At 42.0% G+C, this 22,231-nt stretch overlaps 2 protein-coding genes across 8 annotated transcripts; one reads left to right on the top strand and one right to left on the bottom strand.

Annotated features, from left to right (window-relative positions):
- Positions 1-265: 265 nt before the first annotated feature.
- On the top strand, positions 266-10,184 carry znf362b (zinc finger protein 362b). Of its 2 annotated transcripts, none has more exons than XM_068327803.1 (9): positions 266-1,200; positions 2,902-2,965; positions 3,222-3,483; positions 3,612-3,716; positions 4,969-5,287; positions 7,123-7,347; positions 7,528-7,606; positions 7,695-7,853; positions 8,033-10,184. In XM_068327803.1, the coding sequence occupies exons 1-9, from the start codon at positions 1,061-1,063 to the stop codon at positions 8,147-8,149; spliced, it is 1,470 nt and encodes a 489-aa protein (XP_068183904.1). In that variant the 5' UTR covers positions 266-1,060; the 3' UTR covers positions 8,150-10,184. The 2 variants fall into 2 exon arrangements, with proteins under 2 accessions (XP_068183904.1, XP_068183896.1); XM_068327795.1 differs by having other exon boundaries at positions 267-1,200; positions 3,612-3,734.
- A 133-nt stretch (positions 10,185-10,317) lies between these two features.
- Positions 10,318-22,202, bottom strand: ccdc30 (coiled-coil domain containing 30). Of its 6 annotated transcripts, none has more exons than XM_068327739.1 (27): positions 21,848-22,202; positions 21,381-21,611; positions 20,452-20,634; positions 20,083-20,203; positions 19,509-19,699; positions 19,096-19,170; positions 18,494-18,650; positions 18,173-18,244; positions 17,775-17,890; positions 17,587-17,690; positions 17,197-17,389; positions 16,921-17,019; positions 16,346-16,474; positions 16,026-16,163; positions 15,569-15,747; positions 15,124-15,391; positions 14,809-14,931; positions 14,241-14,411; positions 13,808-14,017; positions 13,292-13,449; positions 13,026-13,191; positions 12,602-12,723; positions 12,356-12,497; positions 12,124-12,260; positions 11,886-12,003; positions 11,607-11,671; positions 10,318-11,488 (listed from the first exon to the last, which is right to left on the bottom strand). In XM_068327739.1, the coding sequence occupies exons 2-27, from the start codon at positions 21,393-21,395 to the stop codon at positions 11,287-11,289; spliced, it is 3,654 nt and encodes a 1,217-aa protein (XP_068183840.1). In that variant the 5' UTR covers positions 21,396-21,611; positions 21,848-22,202; the 3' UTR covers positions 10,318-11,286. The 6 variants fall into 6 exon arrangements, with proteins under 6 accessions (XP_068183840.1, XP_068183849.1, XP_068183858.1 ...); XM_068327748.1 differs by having other exon boundaries at positions 14,809-14,913; XM_068327757.1 differs by lacking the exon at positions 18,173-18,244.
- Positions 22,203-22,231: the final 29 nt, after the last annotated feature.

Genomic DNA, 22,231 nt, shown 5'->3' with positions numbered 1-22,231 from the left:
TTATAACCTCTGGTGGCGATGTGAGCACCAGAGTACAGTATTTCTGTCTGATTGTTTCGATCAACTCCCATCTGACAATAATGTTGTTTGGACTAGTGACATGTAAGACAATAAATCATGTGACAGATTGTGGTGATGGTAAAAATATGAAGTTAGGCATTCTGGACTTGTCAGGCATTTTATCTTCAGAGGAGCTCTATTTAGGTATCAGAAGTGAGGCAGTAAATCCAATCCCTGATGTCAGCGGTGAACATTAAATAAAAACCAAACAGCACTCAAGAGACACAAACCTAGAAGGTAACTCACTTTTCCCATCAAGGCAAGAGTAGTGGCTCTAAAAGCATGATCATATTGATACCGTATTAATGATAGGTGTATGGATCCAAATAAAAATCCAGATCCACCAGATTTAAATATTTGGTTGTGACATTAAATTATGGTTTTAGCAAAGATAGGAATTTGATTGTGGACCTGGCTTTAATTGAAATGGAAGGAGCTCTGCTGACTATCGGTCTGGGATGTTTTATTGATCCTACCGGTGTTTTTTTTTTTTACATTTTACCCATTGCACTTTCTCCTGTTACCGTGTCATCATAACGCGGGAACTACATCCACCCCTGCAGATTTATTTGCAAAATCCAGCCCAAACGCGCACTGAAATGCCGCTTTAGATTCTCACAAACGTGAACTAAGTAGGTCATCGTACCCAAAAAAAAAAAAAAAAACCAACCAAAAAAACCAAAAAAAAAATAAAAACCCATAGCAACATTAACAGTGTCCCCCCCCCCCTGTGTGTGTGCACGGATCCTGCAGCAGCACCCAGAAGTGAACAAAGCGACCCGGAAGCGGTGGAGCGACTAGAGGCAAGCAGAAAGAACATCAACGTTTTATATGATAGCTGTCCTCGCAGGACAATATCTGCAGCCAGGAGACAAGGTATTTGTGCATGTGTGTTTCGTGTCTTCCGCTGGGTTGCATTGTTTGAAATTGCGCTGTAAACGAATGCATCGTGAACAAAAATACAATCGCTGTCATTTGATTCGTCCAAAAGTTGCAGAATATGAAAAAAAAAAAAGGAAAAAAAAAAAAAAAAAAGAGAGCGGAGGTGAAAGTGAATTTTGCTGAAGATGGCCCGGCGTGTGGCCGGAGAGGCGCAGCCTTACGCAGCTTACATTTGGAACCCGCAGCGTTCGCACGACGGTACGGATCGCAGCGGTGTGGAGCTCCGGTCTGCATCCTGCCCGCTTCCCCTGCTGTTTTTGCAGGGCTTGGTTGTTGTAGGAAGTGTCAGGGTTTTTTTTTTTTTTTAAGAGGTGGGGAGGCCGGGCTATTCAAACCTGCAATTCGCCGTAAACTATCATTCATGCCTTTGACACGACAAACACACCTTTGTGTTCGTGTCGGCCGCTCCTCATCGCCGGCAACGTCCCCACGATATGATGTTCATGCTCCTAAAAATTTTGGGGTCTGCAGAATATGGCGTCCCGCCTTATAAAAATAAGGCTGCCATTTTTGTTTCTCTTTTGTCTGGAAATGTTTAAAGAAAAACTGTCTGAGAATGTCTTGAGGCGCACCGGGAGGGTCGATGCGTGAAACCGGCCGTCAGTGCGGGTCCACAGGGATCCCGGACGGGCGACGCGTCCGAAAAGTCAAAAAGAACGGGAAGTTTTATTGGCGTTTATTTGAAAAATCTAAAGCGACGTCCATTTATTTTCAGGAATTGAGTGACAAAAGGAACCGAAGGGCTAGATGTTGAAGCTAGGCGGCTGAGGCTCCGTCAGACCGCTGTGTTTTCACAGGTGACACGTTTAAGGTGCCGATATTCTGACTGAACTGGGCTCATTTATTGTGACCCTGAACGCATCATTTCGACACATTGGCTGGAGTGTAACACTGGTTTAGTAGAGCCTTGGTGCATGATTTTATTACCTTTGAAAAATTTATTATACTTATCTTGTAGGCAGCTCAGGTGTAATAAAATTTTTTTTTTATGTATTTGAAATATAATGAATATTTTGGAGTTAACGTAGCTGATTTACATTTTTTTTGACTGCTGTTGACACCTGAGCAAACCTTTTCTGCTAAAAAAAAAAATACCTGGAGGACAAGAGGTACAATCTTTCCATGAAAAAAAAAAAAAAAAAAAAAAAGGATTTGTTGAGAAACCAAAGCTTCTCATGCTGTTTGATTCAAAGGTAAAGTACAGTGATGTCAGGACTTGTGATTTAATCTGGACATGATGGTCATCGTCCAGTCCTAAAGTGAATTTTGATATTCTGTACTGACACGTGTCCAAGGTCAAGTGAAATCAACCTAAGTTTCTCTTTAAATTCATACGTTAAATGTTAGGCTATTTTTTATATTTATAATCTTTCAATCCATCAAAACAACATGCTTCTGGGTGTAGCTGTATGCATGCACAAGCTTTTTCAATAAATCCAACTATTTTTTTATTACTCACATATCATAAAAAATGCTGAATATTATTATGAGCCAATATTTATAATTGGTCTTTAAACTTCTTGAGATTTGTCAACTGCATCAGCAGTATAAGCGGAATACATCGAGCATCCTTTTAATTTTTGAAAGTTTAGCAGTTCATGCAAACCCAGACTTTAAACTTACTACCTTTTCTTATTTTGTTATTATTGTATGCCATATTTTGAAGTCAAAGAAAAGCCCTAACTGACACCTGCCAGTCGATGGTGATTTCAGTGCCGTCCTGTCTGTCAGGTTAACGTTCTGCCCACACATTTGTTTCACAATTTATACTCATTGCAGTTTGAGATCCTGAGTTGTACCTAACTCCTGCCCAACTGTGACAAATGTGGAGTGAGTTAACAGCTCATTAAGTTTAACTTGACTTTTGATTACATCTCCAATAAATGTTGTATGTCTCAGGATGGCAGAGCCTCGATTTAACAACCCATATTTCTGGCCACCACCTCCATCCATGCCAGGCCAGGTAAGTCCACTTGCGACGTGACATTACTGGGACATTTCAGCCATTAGCTGCCATTTGATTCCATGTGTGAATGTTTTTTCTGCCATTCAGCACCAAGAATGTGTCGCAGTTGGTTCCCATAGATGAAACAAAAATATCTCCTATATGGTGCACTGGTCTTTCTTTTCTGTTCTGGGATCTGTTTTTTTGGGGGGCGTGAATGACATTCACACACGGTGGCTGTTTTCTGTTGAGCATGACCCGTTAACCCTTTCAGCTGGATAACCTGGTGCTCATTAACAAGATCAAGGAGCAGCTGATGGCGGAGAAGATTAGACCCCTGCACCTGCCACCTACCTCCACTCCTTCCCAGCAGCCTCTGCTGGTGCCCACATCGTCACCGGATGGAAGCGCTCAGCACAGCATGTCGGTGCCAAAGCCCCAGCCGCAACAGGTGCCGGGTCACCACCCGCAGCCACAGGGGTCTGGACAACCCGACATCGCTCTGCACGCCCGCCCCGCCTCCACCTCTGGACCAGGTACAGCCCTCACTTCATTGTTTTTTAGGCCAGTTTGACTTCACGCTGTGTCATAATCGTTAACATGATCATAACAAGTACAAAGTCCATTTTAACAAGTGTCCTCTTGTCAAAATACCAACTTCCAGATGGAAATATGGACGACAAGTCAGCAGTGAAGGCCAAAGGACTGTGGGAAGATTGGCACATGAGACAGCTCAGCGAACAACCTGGCCGGATGAACCATCGCTCAGGTGCTGCAGCAGTCTATGGTCTGTTGACACAGGGAGAAATCAACAAGAACATCTTCTGGCTTGTTTATAATGGCAACTGTGTGATCAAGAAAACTTGAATTATTTCTGTAGGCTGGGATATTTAAAGTCACACAGTGGTTGCTTTGTAATTCAGGTGCCAATTACATTTACTGTTCAGGCTGCATACAGACAGGCAGAATGAGAAACCACTGAGATATTTATAGCATCAGTAGTTAGCTGATTGAGAAACAGCAGCACTTCAGATATGATATTTTACCAAAAACCTCCTGAGGCTTAAAGCAGGGAAACAAACGGACTGTTTTATGAAGGCAGAGCAGTCCCCAAAACAGTGTGTGTGAACACCCAGAGACACACCTGTTGGTTTTCAGGCTGGTCGTATGACCACACTGACCTGGTAACCCGACAACAACCAGCCTTGTGCGATATGACTTCAGGTCAATGTCCTGATCGATTTAAGCCTCGGTTGCCAGTAATGAAGGGTTATTTATTTTACATGTTTGTTTATGCGCTGCCTGCGGAGCTCTCCTATTGTGTTTGGACTGTTAATGTGAATTATTGAACTATTAAAACTGGGTTGTTTGTTCTTTTCTTTTTTTTTTCTCAACAAAACCAGAATGTGCCCAAACAACGGACATGGCTTTCTTTTTAGGTACACCGTCTCACTAGCTGAGATCTACGTGTTTTCACTTGTTTCATCCTTGTTGTATCGTATTGACTGCTGTTTTTGGGAGGGATCTTACATTAGTTTGACTGGGGGGAGGGCACATGGACGAACATGACATACTGTAGTAACGGAAGAGAGCATAATAAAATAAATAAAAGAAGGTTCAGCATGCGTTTGGATCTTGTCAACTTCAATCCATTTTTCCGGCTCTGGCTCGAGGCTGTGGAGCTGCCACAGCAGTGGGTTTGGTTAGGCAAATATTCTGTCAGTCACGTCTAACCGTTTGCAACATCTGTGTGTCAGCTGTGAATACTAATTTTATTTATATTGCACCTTTTCTTCACACAATAAAATATAAATAACAGTCTGAACAAGATTAAGTATTTTAAATGAATAAAAACCATCACCATCAGTTGAAAATGTGTCATTAAAAACATGTTTTATTTATAACTTTAAGGATTATTACTTCTAACTGTGAAGCATTTAGAGGTGGAATATTAACGAACAATGAATGCGATCTTCTGGACGTTGGTGTTGATATGGTTCTGTATTTTTCTTCATCTGCAGGTTTGGCTCCTTCGTCCCGTCCCGACAGTCACAACACCTCAGAGGCTCTGACCCCCACGACTCCAACCTCTAGCAGCCACAACCGCCTCGGCGGTGCCCCCTCCGTGAACATCATCTCTGGGCTGGCCAGTGGCCCTGGTATGGACCACATGAAAGCTGGAGGCCTGGCTGGGCTGTTGGGCCCTCCACCTAAAACACCCCGAGGACGGAAGAAGATCAAAGCTGAAAACCCTTCTGGTCCCCTGCTGGTGGTGCCGTACCCCATCCTAGCCGACCAAGGCTGCATTACTGTCGCACCCAAAGAGGGAAAAACCTACAGGTTGGACAAGAGAAGCTCTTGTTTTCATTTTATAGTGTTACACAGAGAGAAGGACATTTCCTTTTTACTGCTGACCTTGCAAAGCCACGACACAGATTTAATTGTGAAATAGAAAGATTGATAGGTATTCGCTGGAGACAAAGTAAATATTTAAAAAATGGTGATTGAAACATGCTCCTCCTGACTGAGACGTCAATATAACACTCCATGTGATTAGATGAGTGCTTCACTCAGTGGGCTGTCGGTCGATGTTTGTCTCAATTACGACATGGAAAACTCCTTCTATACGAATTCAAATTTAGTTTTTTATTTGAGTTTGCAGAGGCAGTGAGTCACGTTATCATCTAAATAGACCGTAGACCACCGCTGCCATAATAGATTCCCCACTTTTGTTTTCAGCGTGAAAACCTTTAGTAACTCTGAAGGTTGCAAGAACCAATTTGTCTGAATATTTCTATATATAAATAACATCAAATAATCAAATTCAAGGGCGGCACGGTGGCGCAGTGGTTAGCGCTGCTGCCTCACAACACGGCGGGCGGACCCGGGTTCGAGTCGCGCTCTGTGCGGAGTTCACATGCTCTCCCCGTGTCTGCGTGGGTTCTCTCCGGGTTCTCCGGCTTCCTCCCACCTCCAAAAGCGTGCGCTTCAGGTTGATTGGCCGGTCCCAAATTGACCGTAGGAGTGAGTGTGTGTGTGAGTGGTTGTTTGTTTCTATGTGGCTCCGCGGTACACTGGCGTCGTGCCCGGAGTGTCCCCCGCCTCACGCCCTGAGACTGCCAGGATAGGCACTGGCTACCCTGCGACCTGCGTTAGCGGATTGAGCGGGTTGGAAGATGAATGAATGAATGAATCAAATTCAATTATATTTATATAGCGTCAAATTGTTACAATAGTCGTCTCATGTAACTTTCTTTACATGTAGACCTGAAAACCAGTCTCTCAAGTCTATTTACTGAAACCCAACAGAATTCTGGATCTAACAGTCAAACAGTGGCAAGAAAAAAAACGTCCTTTTAACAGACTGAAACCTCGAGCAGATCCCGACTACTAGAGGATGGTTGTCTGCCTTGATTAGTTGGGATTACAGAGAAGAAGAAGAAGAAGAAGAGGGGGGGGGGGTATGGTGAAGGGGTGAGAAGAGGGGAAATAGGAGTAGACACATGTATGCATACTACCACTGTCAGGACATAAGAGAGAACTCTACCATCTAAGTAGCTTGAACCTGACAGCTATATCATAAACGCTATCACGGCTGCATGGATAAATGCATGATGATGACAGATGAAAGAAGGAAGCAGGACCCCAGCCGATGGATAGATGAGGAATGATACTGGTGTCAGTAGAGGAGCAGGCCCTCATCGGATGGAAAGATGAGGGGTGAACTTGGGAAAACCTGTGAGGACGCAGAGACTCCTGGGAAGAAGTCAAGTCAGTAACATGTGTTTGCTGGGATAGAGGGTCAGAGAGGAGCAGCAGTAACAGAGAGGAGACCAGACAGAACGAAGAGTGGAGAGGAGCTCAGTGTGAATCTCCCAGCAGTCTAGGCCTATAGCAGTGTAACTAAGAGAAGCCCGAGCCATCGTAACTATAAGTTTCATCAAAAAGGGACGTTTTAAGCCTACTTTTAAAAAAAGAGCTTACACTTCTTTAACAATGATTGCAAGGTAGTTGGATTTTGAATTATGATTCAGAATTGTTATTGTTTTACTTGAAAAGTCTCAAAAATGTGTCTTTTCAGAAAGTACAGCTGTTCCGCTCTGACATATTCTAACCTAACTTGACTGGAACAGCCCGATTTGATCATATTTGTTATCTTTTTTTCTGTCATGTAGATGCAAAGTTTGTCCGCTCACCTTTTTAACTAAGTCGGAGATGCAGATTCACTCCAAGTCCCACACAGAGGCCAAACCACACAAGTGTCCCCACTGTTCCAAGACGTTTGCCAACGCCTCCTACTTGTCTCAACATCTGCGCATCCACCTGGGGATCAAACCCTACCACTGCTCCTACTGCGAGAACTCGTTTCGTCAGCTTTCACACCTGCAGCAGCACACCAGGTACGAAACATGTATTAAGTCTTGTTTGTGTAAGGAAAAAAGTATTTAAATGGTCAAGTGTGTGTTCTAGTAGATAATTTATTTGCGCCAATTTCATCTGCAGTCGGACAGAAAACCCAAGTTGAAAAAAAGGTGGAAAAAACACAATTTAAAGTCAACAATCTGCTTCATTTGTCCTAGAATCCACACTGGTGATAGGCCTTATAAATGTGCTCACCCTGGATGTGAAAAGGCTTTTACCCAACTGTCTAACCTCCAGGTGAGTACGTGGTCACACCTCTTGATGGTGGTTCATGGCTTTGCTGTGATAACAAATGAGTAATTTCTCTCTTTTTCTCCTCTCTCAGTCGCACCAGAGGCAGCACAATAAAGATAAGCCCTATAAATGTCCTAACTGCTACCGTGCCTACTCAGACTCTGCATCATTGCAGATCCACTTGTCGGCGCATGCCATCAAAAATGCGAAGGCCTACTGCTGCAGCATGTGTGGCCGTGCATACACCTCAGTGAGTAAACTGGTGTTCTGGCTTCGATGGCTTCAAACCCAGCCTTGTTGCCTGTTTGTGATTTTTTTTTTTTTTTAACTATATGAAAATGTAAATAATCCTTTTTAAATGTTTCAAACCAAGCAGTCATAAAATACCTGCTACATTCATCTTGGACCATGTGTGGTGTGTTTTCGTAGGAGACCTACCTTATGAAGCACATGTCCAAACACACAGTGGTGGAGCACCTAGTGAGCCACCAGTCGCCTCAGAGGACAGAGTCCCCCAGCATCCCCATACGCATCTCCCTCATCTAAAGCGGTCAGCGGCAGGTCGGATTCAGAGTCTTGCAGCTGGACATTGAGGCCCCCGCACCCACATCCATCTACATAACGCTTACATTAGCATTATGACAGCTGACATAAGCATTCAGTAAACTAGCTGCCTCCATCCACCTCGACACAGGCCGTCGGTCAAAAATGAGCACAGCGTTATTTTGTGAATGTAACAATACTAGATATTTTCCGGGTGATTGAGTAGCAAAGAATGTCTTGCGTCAGATTTAATAAGCACTTTCGTAAGCGTCATATAAACTGGGGGATGCATTGACCATCAGAAATGTCGTCGTTTTTTTTTCTCTCTCTTCCATTAAATGGGTTTTCCAAAATATACCAGTTGATATTTGCCCCTATCAAGAATTGAGAACATGGAAAAACTGTTTGCTGGGTGTATGGACGCATCCAAAGATGATCTTAAAGCACTTTTAGGCCTTGTGGTTTTTGGCTCAAATTGTTTCGATCTTGTTGGATGGAAAATGAAATGCCAAATGGCATTACTCGTGGCAGCTAAGAGTACTGACTGTGTAGAAATAACAGCCTTTTTTCTGTTACTTTCTGTGTTTTTACTCACATGAACAGGGTCATCTAAATTTAAAAAAGGCAATCGATAGATGACAATTTTAATGATTGTATGTTGGAGTTGTATTACTGACTTCGGGAGGTAGAGGAAAAGAGTAAGGGAAGAAAGATGAATGTTTTTTGTGTTGTTGTTTTTTTGTTTGGGGATTACAATATATTTCACTCCATATTTGATCCATCTTTTATGGCACCTTTCTGATCATGGCATGTGATCAAACAAACACTGCATTTCACATTACGCTTTTTCCTCACGTCCCATTAACTAGTGCCATATATGAATCGTGTTGGGGTTCGAAGAAAAGTCCAAATCATGTGAAGGGAGAATGTCTGCTTCCTCTACTTGGCTTGGCTTCGACTCTTGTTCTTGTATTAGAGTGAATAAATTGCACATGAATCAGTGCCAGCTCTACGCTACTTAGCCCTTATTTTGAAATAAATCTCCAAGTTATTAAATTGTACTCAATTTTAAACCTAAACATTGGACCAAAATGTGAAGTTACTGTACAGTTACTCTGACCCAGTTGAGTATTTTTTTAAATTCTTAATAAGCTTTACCCATTTGTAATAAACTGCAGTATAAATCATATTCCATAGGATTATATTATGAGTTTTTGTGGAGATGATGCTTCTCCTTTTTATTTTCCTTTTTGTTATTATTCCTTTTATTGTATACAGTATTGTTTGTTGTATTTTTACTGTAACTCTAACCTCTGGATGGTACTAATAGAGTACCCTGTTTTCTTCAGGGGACTTCAGAAAAGGTGCTACGGCTATATGGTATGTTGAGATGGAACTGAGAATAATGTAAAATACATATACAGTATATAGTATGTTTTCAAAAGAATAAAAAACCTATTACTCAAGCCGCTGGCCTGAAAACATTTACACCAACAACAGACCCTGCCTCTTCAACTTACTCCTTTTTGAGATAATGGGAAAATGTTCATGTTTCTGTAAACATGTTACTCATTTATAGTACCTACTACTAAGTTTGCATAAACATGTTCTGTTTCGGTTTTCGTAAAAAGCTTAATGTGATTATTTTAGTTTACCCGTGTGTTATTAATATTCATGTTTTCTATCAGTTATTACATGTAAGCCTTAACTGTTTATCATCCCTTTTCCATTACTCTGTATTGTTCTGCAGTATTCAGTCTTGTTGACATTTTCTTTTCTTTTTTTTTTTTTGCTTCCGCATGGAGTTCCTGAGCTGTAATCTGTATGATAACTGTTTAACCCATGTTGTCTATGAAAAGATATTGCGTAGATTTATTACACTTTTTCCTGTCTTGCATTGTGGTTTCATATACAGTTTCTAGAAAACTACTTATGCACAGCCAACATTGACAAGTTAAACTAAGGTTATCAATGTTTAAAAAAAAGAAAAAAGCTTTGTATCTTTACCTTGTTTAATAAACAGACTGTTATAAATTCATCACTGACTGGTTTTAAAGCTGTTCCAGCCAACAAAACTTTTTTTTTTTTTTTTAGAGAGAGAGCAATTACAAAGGGAGAAACAAAACTGTTTTCACTTTTGTTCCTGTCCTTTTACTATTTGATATACCCAGTAGCAGCAGTACAAAAACAAACGCTTCATCATTTCATGGACAATGAAAATAAATATACATTTGTGTGCAACCTTTTATTGACACAAAATAATAGTATCAGTACAAAAGGGTCAATGTGTGTGTCCTAACATGTCTTTCGGGGTATCAACGATGTGAAAGAACATTCAGGATGCGTGAAACAGACAAACGTTCCTGGAATACTAGGTTTTCTTGTTCAATGTTTTTGACCAATAGGATGATGTATGTGTTGTGAATACTGGAGCGGTCTAAGTTCACAAGCAGTCGGGAGTGATGGGACCCCAACAAGTAGACTCTATTTAGCAGGCACAAAGCCACTCCACAGTATTATTAGTGCTACATTTGACATCAAAGACTGAAAAATGTATTTTTTTGACACACCAACTTGAAGATATAATGCCATTATTACATTATAACTGTGGTAAAATACGAGCCATCGACAGTGTCATGGCCACTCTAACATTCCACTTCGGCATTTGACCAAAATGTAAACAAGTAAACAGTCATAAAGTGCTCAGTACAAACCAATCTCACTCCAATATTCCTCCTGTTTGACAGTCACATGGTTACTTTGCATCATTATATTAAATAAAAACAAGCTTTCCCATAAACCAACACAAGGTTTTTGCTTATTAGTTTTGGTGTGTGCTGATGCAAACAACTGCCATTTACTCCGGACATGCACACATCTGCATACAAATAAAATTATGCTTAAAAATATTTGGCACGGGCATTTTTTGATCAGTCCCACCCACATTTACCTTTGCTCTGCACCCAATGAAACAAGAACCTGATTTTCAATACTAAAGAAATTTCACCCTGAAACTGAACTGTAGTGGAAGCTCCCATTCATTTATCCTATGTTTAAACTGTCTACATTGTGCCTTTTTTTTTTTTTTAAAATCCTTTAATCCTCGGATGCTTTAGTGCCATACGCTGACATCCGTCCTCTCATTCTTGGTCACTGTTATTAGTGCTGCTCTCTCTACCTTTGGTGCCTTCAGGACCTGATGGGGAGGTGAGGTTCAGGTAGCTCTGCTCGGAGGGTTGGCGTATGGAGACAGACTGCTGCGTGCTGTCCAAGCACTCGCCCACCTTCACACGACAGATAGCATCCAGGATGTCCAATTTCCTACATGAACCTGGGTCCAGCCTATGGACAAATACATATCAGGAAATTAATATGTCAATTCTACGCAGAAATGTAAATTACATCTAAAAATCAATAAATAAAATTACAGATGCACCTTGTTTTCTCAGAACCGTCTTACCTGAGCGAAGATGTCTGCAGGATGCGGTCACAGAGACTTTCAGCAGGGAGCACTGTCTTGCTAATCTGTAGAGAATTTGAACCAATTCTGGGACAATAAATCACTGTACATTTGGGCCAAGGTGCTTCTGTTACCTTTAAAACATCCTAAGGCAAAACAGACTCCACCTTTTCATCATTTTCAGACAATATTGTTCACCTCACTAACAGCGTGGAAGCAGTTTCCTAAAACCTTGAGTGGCATGTCAGATTAAGGCTTGATTGATCTGTATGGTCTTACCTCCAGGTTATAGAATGATTTAGTGTTTCTCAGGGCCAGCTCTGAGGCACACACTTGATTGGAGAGCTTCAGGACTCGATCCTGAAGTTGTCTGTTCTCCATTTCTAAGACACTGGCCCTTCAACACAAGTGGTTTTTCAATACTATTCAATTCCAGGTTCAGATCCTGATCATCAGCAGCAAACGTCAAACATCAGCCAGAATGTATGAATTGTGGGAGTGTGACTCATCCAGATACCTGTGTTGGACAGTCGAGGCAGTCATCATGCTTTTGCTGGCCATTTCCTCTGTCTCGCTCATCTTTGTAAACAGCTCTCTCTTCTCCCTTAAAAGCTTTTCGTTTTCCTCCGTCACTGTATGGATCCTCTCTTTCTCCTGAAACCCACCAGGAGGAGAGGAGAGGCAGAAAGATATAAAAACAAGTATTCTGAAAGAACTATCAAGGATTAATTTTCCATCATGTGTGAGACCTTGTGTGAGAGGCTGGATGCCAGCATGAGGTCGTTCTCCAGTTTCTGGATGATGTTGTCCTTCTGAGCCGTCGTCTTTACAAAGACTTGTTTGGCGTGACGCAGCTTCGTCTTGTACTGACTTTGCTTTTCATTGTACTTCCTAATTAGAGGTTTCAGAGGACAGTAGCATCAGGACCAACAGTTTCTCCCCATCTTAAGTGCTGATTATAATATAACTTTGTTACTTTTACTGTCTTGTCACACCTGACATTTGAATCAAGCTGGAGGAGAACCTCCTGCATCTCCTCCTCCAGCCTAGCACACTCCTGCTGGCTGCCTGACAAGTCCTCCAGCAGTTTGTGACTTGACTTCTGGGCTTCTCTCATCTACAGGACACAGTATAACACGCATGTAAACTTGAATTCAAATTGTATGAAAGTCACTTTTGTGTATGGATACATAAACAAAAACTACGACTAGCAGTTATGTGATGTGGTAAAGACGTACAGTGACTCTGCCAAAAGTCAAGGTTTTTGATGAACCATGATAAGATGGGACTATAATAAAATTCTTCTCGCTTGTAGGATGTCGTAGAAAGTTGGAACCTTCCAGGTGTGAAAGGTGTATCAGGCACTAAAAACCCTGCCTTACTAATAACGTGATGAACTCAGTAAACAGTGTTCCTTACTTCCTCCCTGGACTTGCTAAGTTCTGTTTCCATGATGGCCAGACGAGTGTCAAGCTGCTGGGTGCGCTGGTTGAGCTCTGCATTCATCCTGGACATGGAGGCCTCGTTCAGCCTCAGGGAGCGTACCTGCTGCTGCAGCTCCTCCTCACGCTGCTCTAACAGCTTCCTGAGCAGAAAATGGAGGAAAAGGCCTGTTACTTCTCGTAATATTTCACCAACACAAAGGAAGTCAAACGTGAGTTGACTTCAGTAGCAGTTGGTGTGACCTGGTGAGGTGCTCCTCCTGCTGTTTGGCTCTCAGGACTGATAAGGCATCAGAAAGATCCCTGCTTTCCCTCTTCATGCGATCACACTCAGTGGTTCGTGCTTCCTCCACCCGCAGCTGGTGCTGGGCGTTCTTTAACTGCTGCTGCAGCTCCAACACCTGCCATCACAACAGAGCTGCAGCTTCACTCAGCAGCACATACAGAAATCATCAATACCAAAAGTGTTGATTGTTTCTAAAGGATCCCATGATTTGCTGTCTGCCTGTCATTGGATAAATACCCTGAAAAAGACTTGCACATCTTTTACATGAGCTCTAGAGAAGTGATAACCAAAGAGGAGACCTTTGCCTCAATGCAAGATCACAGTTTTGCCTCTCTATTTTGTGTGAACAGGATACACTAAACCCTGGCAGTGTTTGTAATTTTAATCCAGTAATTTGGTTACTGAACTGGGCAAGGAAAACACAGTTAGCATTACTTCTTGAGCAGAAACTGCGGGACTGCATGAACACTGACCTTCTTGTCAGCAGCAATGAGTCGCACCCTCTCTGCCTGCAGGTCCTCCTGTAGACTGGTGGTGGCACTGTGGTTTGCTGAGTTGCGTGCCAGTTCTAACTCCAGCTCTCTGATTTTGTGCTGCTGACGTTCACACTCGGCCTCCTGAGAGTGGACACTCTGCTCGACCTGCACCAGCTTGGCCTGGACCTGCTTGAGCTCAGCACACAGCTAAAGGAAGAACATGACATTACAGCGTGATCACAGACTCAGAGGATCAATCCAATCTTTTTGTACAGCACATTTCTTCCCTGTTCAGGTTCAGGCTACACTTATAAACTGACTGATGGGAATTCACACTGACAGTGCAGTATCTGGTTGACTAAGAACATGTGGATGAACTGATAAATTCAGAGGTGTTCACCAATCCCAAGTCTGTTGTATAATTTGATACCTTGAGTTTTTCCTGGTCCAGCAGGGTGTTGTGTCGCTTCAGGTCGGTGCTCTTCTCCTTCTCGTAGCGCAGCTCTCTTTCTGCTGAAGAGAACAGGCTCTGGGCCCTCTGCAGGTCCTGTTTCATCTGTTTCGCATCTTCTGCCTTCTGGCTCAATACCAAATCCTGGGACTGAACATGCACATGTACTGTATAACATAACTGTCCCTAGTTTAATTTCTGACACCATTAAGCCAATCTTGCATGTGATAATTTTAATCAAGAGAGTCAGATTCGATAAAAGGATGAAATTGATTTTTTTTAAGCCTTAATGAAGATGAATATAAAAGATTAAAGACTGCTACACATGCTACAGGCTAGGCTACCAAAATGTTGAATGTAAAAAAAATGACCAATATACACATTGATGTTTACAAAAAATAGAAATAAAGTATAAAAGCACAGTCAACTGTGGCAAAATGTTAAGACAAAATAACCTTAGTATGCGCTTAGATAAAAAACACAAACTCAGAGATGAAAGATGTTTGCTGTACTTGAAATGGCAAAGAGGTGTTTTAAGATCACACACCTTGATGTGTGCCTGAGCTTCATTGGCCTGAGCCTGCAGGGCCAGTTGGTGCTGAGAGGCCAGCTGCTGCTCCACCACTAGTTTAGTCTGCAGTTGATTCAGTTCCTGCTTCACACAAGAAAGCTAGAAACACACACACGCATGCACGCACGCGCATGCGCACACACACACACACACACACAAACGTACTTCTGGATGAGGGTATTACCTTCATTCACCTCTATGAACGTGTAAATAACTCAAGTTTCAAGATCATTTTTACACTTTAAACTGCAGACAAATCGAACGACTCCACCAGACATGTGATCCAGTTACCTGATCTGAGCTCCCATCCTTGCTCCTCTCCACTGGACTGAGTCTACATTCTACATGAGCTGTGTTCACTTCAGATGGCTGGCTGCTAATAGGGGCTTCCTTTGTGAAAGAGAGCTGCTCTTGATGCCACTTGAGCAGCTCTTTGAGGCTTTGTACCTCAATCTTGAATCGCTCCCTTTCCCCATCTGCTGCCAGTTTCTCATGTAGATTGGAGTTCAGCTGTGCCCGGAGCTGTGCAGTCTGCTGTCGTTCAGAAGCCATCTCAGACCTGGGACGGATGCACAGTTATGTAAAACACACAAACAGTGCTCCAGTCCTCGAGGCTAGCTATAATACCAGCTGTAGCAGTTATCTCTTAACACTGATCTATTTCAACATAACACCTCTAAAATATGACCGAACAAGCCAATGTAATTCACACTGTGACCTCTGGTATGATAACAACCTCAAGGCATTGTGTGCTGTCTGGAGGGTGCTGAGTTCAGCAGTTAACCCGTTGGCCTGCTCTTGCAGCTGCTGGACTTGAAGCCTGTTTTCCTTGCTCTCATCCTGGGTCCGGTTACCATTCTTGTAGAAATCCAGCTCTTTCTGGATCCTGTTGTGGGCACGCTCCATCTGGGCCAACTGGCATAGAGGGAAAGACAGAAAGATCAAGAGAAACTCATAATGAAGTCTGTAAATTCAACATTTTGATGTTAACATTAAATATACATTTACCTCTATATATTAAATGTTAACATTTAATATACAGCATTGTCCTATGTTGCTCATTTTTTTCCTTGTTATGTTAACATCAATATTCAGTCATTATTTACCCCCATAGCAAGAACGGTTTCTCAGGTTCATCGTGTTTTAAAACACTATGCCACATATAAATCTTCATTAAAACTTAATAAACGAACCTTTTCTTCAAGAACGGCTTTTTCCCCCTTCACTTGGGTAAGGCTCTTGATGAGTGTTTTCCCTTGTTGGCATTCAGTCTGGAGACTGTTCACCTCAAGTCTCAGCTTCTTCAGCTCTCGCTCACCTATCTGCAAGGTCTTTAGTGTGGAGAAACAAGAACTCATGATGTCTGTTTGGCTTGAACTTCACTGATTTTGTTATTTCTTCGATTCAAAACTACTGATACACTTCCTTTTGAACAAAATCTCTAACTGTAAATGGCGTGTCATTTATGACTGCTTTCTATTACAGGGAGCATACGAATGTTTACAGTTTTTACCTCTTTGTCCTTTTTGAGGGCAGTCTGGGCAGCGCAAAGGTCCACTTCCAGCTGCTTCCTCCAGTCCTTCTCCTCAGTCAGACGGGCCTCGAGCAGAGCCATTCTCTCCTGGCTGCTGTCTCTCAAGTGCTTCATGTGTCAACAGAGTGAGTCATGAAATTCAAAGAATGTAAGACTAATTTAATCTTCACAAGATGAGTGTAAAAGTTTGTTTTCTTTACTTCTTTCTTCATAAATTCTAATGGCAATGTGTGATAATACTATAGCAATGTCAGAGAACAGCATTGTAAGAGTGTTTTGGTGAATAGAAATATTTTATTGTACATGTTAAAATGACATTTTAACTAAGGGTAGTTATGTATTTCTATTATAAGCATTTGGATTGGAGCTCTGTCTCCATAAAGGGACTTAATACTTGTGAAGCACATTATACATGTGTGTGTTTTGAATATCATGTAAATTAATATCCATCCATCCATACACCCATCCATCACGGGGTCGTGGGTCCATGCAATCAAAATTATTTTCTTTCTTTTTTAATACGATAGTGCTATTCAAAGTAAAGGATGTCTCACCAGCTGCAAGTATGACTCCGTGGGTTTGACCTCTTCTCCATTACTAAGTATTTTTTCTTGGGCAATCTGCTTCTTCAACTCTGCCTCCAGGTTTTTTATCTGCATTGATCAATTAGTTCAGAGGATCATTCAGTTATCAAATAGGTATTTTCTCTATTTAATTCAAAATGTGAGAAGCTAGCCTCTCAGGTGAAATATTCCTAAACCACAACATTGATCCATCACACCTCTATCCAGTGAGATGGATTCTGAGCAGCACTTAACCTTCTTGCTTACCTTTCTGTGGAGTCCCTCCATTTCTGCCTCATGGCGATGCCTCTCCTCCTTGCTGGCATTCTGAGCCTCCCCCAGCAGAGCCTCCAGCTCCTCATTCCTTTCCTCCAGCTCTTCCTGGGCTTTGCAAAGCCTTTGTTGCTGACGTTGCAACTCCCTCACCTGTACAAGCCTGTCCTCCATCGCCTCACGACACCTGAAGGAGAATGCAATTTCAGTTCTGTTTATGTGTACACCTGTCGCAGAACTGACCATAAAGCTGACTTTGACTTTTATGAGGCTTAAAATAAGCAAGAGCAGTGGGGATTTTATTTTGACATATTTCCATGAATCATTGCAATCTATATTTTTCATAGTAACTGTGATGCAGTTGTTGAAAGACGACTACTTTACCTTTTGTGAACGTGATCCTTTTCGGGGCCAGAGAGATTGTTTTGTGATTCCCTATCAGTGCTCTTGTCTTTTTGATCCTTTTGTTCTGCATCACTAATAATCACCTGAACAAACACAAGACCAAACGATGTTGAATTACTGCAACAGCATTTGATTTTAATTTTGCAGTGATTCATTAAAATACCAACCTGCTTCAGGACATCTTTCTTTTCAGACTCTAGACTCTGGATTCTCTCCCTCAGAGCTCTGTTATCGGCATCTAGTCTGTTATTGTGCTCTACGGCTTGCTGCAGCTTTATCATATCTGTGAAGAGACAAAACTATGACCATGAATGACTAAAAAAATTATATTATACGTAAAACATTATTTTACTTTCTTTTGCTTTACCTGCTTAAACCTTGTAATATTTCAACCTTATGAAATATTTCTAATTTAAGGGAAGGTGGTCAGTGTTCCAGAATGGTGAGTTTTTTAAGAAATTTTTTTTAAATTGTTTCAAATTTGCTTGCAAAGGTTTATCTCAATCTCGACACTGTGTCACACAAGGAAAGCTGGTTTCTAAATGAACACCAAAGTCAGTCTCACCACAGTGTTTCAGTTTGTCCACTTCCTTCCTCAGGTTCTCTACTTCCTGGACCGTTACCTCAAGATCAGACCCTGAGATTAAAGTAGCAATTTAATTCTGAATATCTGACTATATCATTCCTGCGTCATCACACAATTCACAGCATTTCTTTCCATGTGTTGTTGTTGTTGACTGAAAATAAGTGATACTGACATGTACGAGTGAAAAACATTAACTGTATATAGACATAAATTAGGGTCAGAAGAGCAACTGGGGCTGCATGTGTTAAACTAAGCATTCATATGGACTGTGCATTCAATTCCAACAAGGACTCAACACACCATTTGGGTCTAGATTGTCGTTCTTAGCAGCATCCAGCTCATTAGTGAGTCTGCGGATATCCTGATGAGCCATTGCGAGTCTCCTAGACGCCTCTTCCAGGTCCCGCTCCAGCCGCTGGCGTTCATTCCTCTCCCGAGAAATCTCCTCAATGTGGGCCTGAGGTAAAAGAAAGAAGTGCAGATAGTCTGAGAGGGAGGAGTGTGGCAAAAAGTAGACAGTTATACATGACTGAAAATGTAGTAACCCAACATGCTGTGGTAAGAAACATGCATCCAGATTGAGATTCACCATCACTGTAGGCCTGGAAAGGGTTGAGGGAAATGAGTTATGATCTTATATGTCTGCATTCACCTGTGCAAAGAGACAAGTGGGACAAAACTTGTCACATGCTGTTACCTGTGACATGCCATTCAACACTCCTTGTTGTTAGACAATCACATTCACAGAAATGTTACTCAGCAAGAGACGCTGTCTGCATCAAAGTGCTCATGCAGATATGGAGGCTTTTCACAGCTCCACTTTGAGAGAAGCCAGTAATCACATAATGTATAATGTTACTGTTAGTCAGCTGGTTAGTATATTCTGCAAGAAGAAAACCTACAGGGGTAATATTTTGTTTGCTCTGACCCAACCTGCGCAGGCCAAACAGCTTCTTCAACGGACTCTGGGATGAGGACTGGTGAAAGGAAAGACCCACGTGATTATCTGTACTGTACTTTGTAAAAATTTGGAATCGCATCTTCGCCCCGTTCAGCCAAAACTGAAAAAATATCTCGGAGACAATGACAGTCCCTCCATCTTTGCCATGCTATCTACAGTTTTCTGCAATATTTATTTCTTGATATTTGCCTGATAATTTGGTAACCATCCATGAGGTCCTGACAAGTTTGCTTGAAAAAACAAAGCAACAGAAGACCATACATTCTGAGGCTTTAGGCTTCTGCTAGAACCTCAGAATCACAGTCCAAATGGTGAAAATTAACTACACAACCAGTATGTAGATCAGTACTTCACCTGCTGCTGGACTTCCTTCAACTTGTAAGTGAGGCTCTGACTTTCCAGAGTCCTCTCAGCCGCCTCCAGCCTCTCCAGCAGTGTGGCCCTCTCCACCAGCAAGTAAGCAACCTGCTCACTGGGAGTACTCAAGTCCATCTCCCCGAGACCCTCCTGAGCCAACATCTCTGCCACCTCCTTGCTCTGACTCTCTAGTAAAAAGAGTTTCATCATATAGATCTTCAGGCAAGTCAGTGCAACAACATTCCATACAGAGTATCGTTGTACTGTCACAGATTATGGATGAACATGACAAAATATTATATTATAATGTATTATATAAGAAATAATCATGCCTTTGTCATATTCACAGGCATATTTTAAACCATTCCTGACAAATAGAGATTTAAGTTAATGTGTTAATAAACCTTAGTTGGAAAATTATAACTATTGTTTCCTATTATGCTTTTCTGGATTATATTTGTAACAAAAAATAGTATTACAGTACTATAACCACTACTATTGATTATAACAGCCTTTCTGTCAGCCTCGAAAACTTGTACCAGCATTGTGAAGTTTATTTGCAATGATTCACCTTGTTGTTGTCTCATCTGGTGGAGCTCTTGTCGTATATGTTCACCGTCTCTTTCATAGTCTGCAGTCAGACACTCACGCTCTTCCAACAGTCCACGAATATGAGCAACATAGCTCTCCACCTAGTAGCAAAGATGAAAATCTAAACTTAATTCAGCTGTGATGGACAAGCCATTTTGAAGCAATAATTATTTTACTGTACTTGTTTCAAAAATGGGATGCGAATATTTTTTAACGTACAGTACTGTAATAATGGGTTATAGTGTTTTTATATGTCCATGGTTTCAGTGTAACAGCTGAACATTCTGTGTAAAGACTGACATGTCAGACAGCTGGCCAACTACAACTCCAAAGACTCCAAAGTATTCACCTCCTCCATTTCATTGGCCTGCTGGGTACGCAGGGTCTGCAGCTCCTTGTTGGCTGACTGGAGCTTTGCCTCGCTGTCGAGCAGCTGCTGCCACAGGTGGCGCTGTCGCTCCTCAACACTGGCTTCTGGAGACAAACCATCCTCCTGAAGTCTCTTAGAAATGTGGTCCAACTCTGTCCAAACCTGAGAGCCCAGGGAAAGAATAAGTGAGGGGTAGTGTTAGGGTTAAGGATATTCATCCCTGAGGATATTTAAAATGCTATAGCAGAATAACTCCTCAACAAACTTCACACAGACATGGACAAACTAAGAGTAAAGCTAAGGCACCAATGAGAAATGTATTCTTACCTACGCAATCCTTTACAAAGCAACAGGACATCAAACTACTGGGTAATCTCCATCACAACCAAATCTATTCAAGATCAAGGTTGTTAGTCTCACTGAAAGCTAATCCATTTGGTGACACACACGACAGAACCACAACATTAGTTGGGCATGCCAGCACTAACACCTGTTGCTGAATTCAATACTTTACATTGTAGGTCTGGTAACATGAGCAGATCCTCCATGCAACGCTTTAACTACTCTAGGACTGATGGCTGCCCCAGCAGCGTGTACTATACTGCCACAAGCTTGGTATCAAGTCTCATGTGCCTTGTTCTTCCACATCACACCAGCTGTTCTTTGCTCTTGCCATTGTCAAGTAAATGGCTAAAAGATTAGACATGAAGCACCATTCACTACCAGTGAATCTTAATTTACTGACAGCCACTTTCTCTCGTTCTTTATTTTCATGAAATACTCTGCTGTTGACAACAAAACCAGGCAAAAGGGGACATCCAAGAACCACAAAAGAAAAGTCACAGTTTCAAATAGTTTTTCACAATTAGTTTAAATATTTCCAGCAAATGATCAGATAAGCACGTTACCTCATCATGATCCATGGTCAACACATCAAGTGTGATGAAGCTGCATCTGTAAATGTTGAAGTCCCTCAATGGTGAATACAGTGACTCCAGGCATCAGCTGAGTCTACATGGTACCCACTAGAACACAGCTCCACAGGCAACACCGTGGCAAAGATCATCACATCCTCAAGGTTAAGAAACATTCCTCTTGTAGTCCTTCAACCATGGAAACGCCTCATGTCTGGAGCTCCCCTGCAGAACAGGAGACTTATTTCATTTAGAACAATGCAGTCATGTAAGGACCTACAATCAGAAGCTTGGAGACGGTCCTGGCTGGTGTCCCTCAGATGAAACAGACATAGTCCAGTTTCAGAGTTAGAGGCTATGCAAAGCATCTATCTGATAGCTGGGTTCGCTCAGCATGCTTTGATTAATAACAAGGAGTGTAATGTGGATAATCTGCATTTATTCCGAAAATCTACTCATACCTTCTGCAATGGCTTCTGTTATTTCCCCAAAAAAAAAAAAAAAAGTCATGCAAACATCGTTGTCTTCCAGCTGACTTTTCTTCCCAAAATGTCTGACGAGGAGGAGCAAATGAGTGGTTGAGAAGTTAGGGTAGCCCGGCGTCGGCTCGCACTGGGCCGCCGCTAGCTGCCCGCTGTTAGCCGCGGCTCTCCGCACTGGCTTCCGAGCAGGAAACGGTGGAGCTCTGCTGCTAACAAGCTAACTTCTTTTGTACGGTGCCGTTCAGTATGCAGCGGAGTAAAAGTTTAAGTCACCCTTTAATGGTAAAAGCGACATAAAGCCAGGTACGGGCGTGGAGGAGTGCCCTGGCTTCTCCCAACACCTAGGCAACGGACCGCACCATT

The sequence above is a fragment of the Antennarius striatus genome, chromosome 2, assembly GCF_040054535.1.
Source record: "Antennarius striatus isolate MH-2024 chromosome 2, ASM4005453v1, whole genome shotgun sequence".
NCBI lineage: Eukaryota > Metazoa > Chordata > Actinopteri > Lophiiformes > Antennariidae > Antennarius > Antennarius striatus.
Note: the sequence above shows the minus strand (reverse complement) of the source record. Positions and strands in the feature narration are given on the sequence as shown.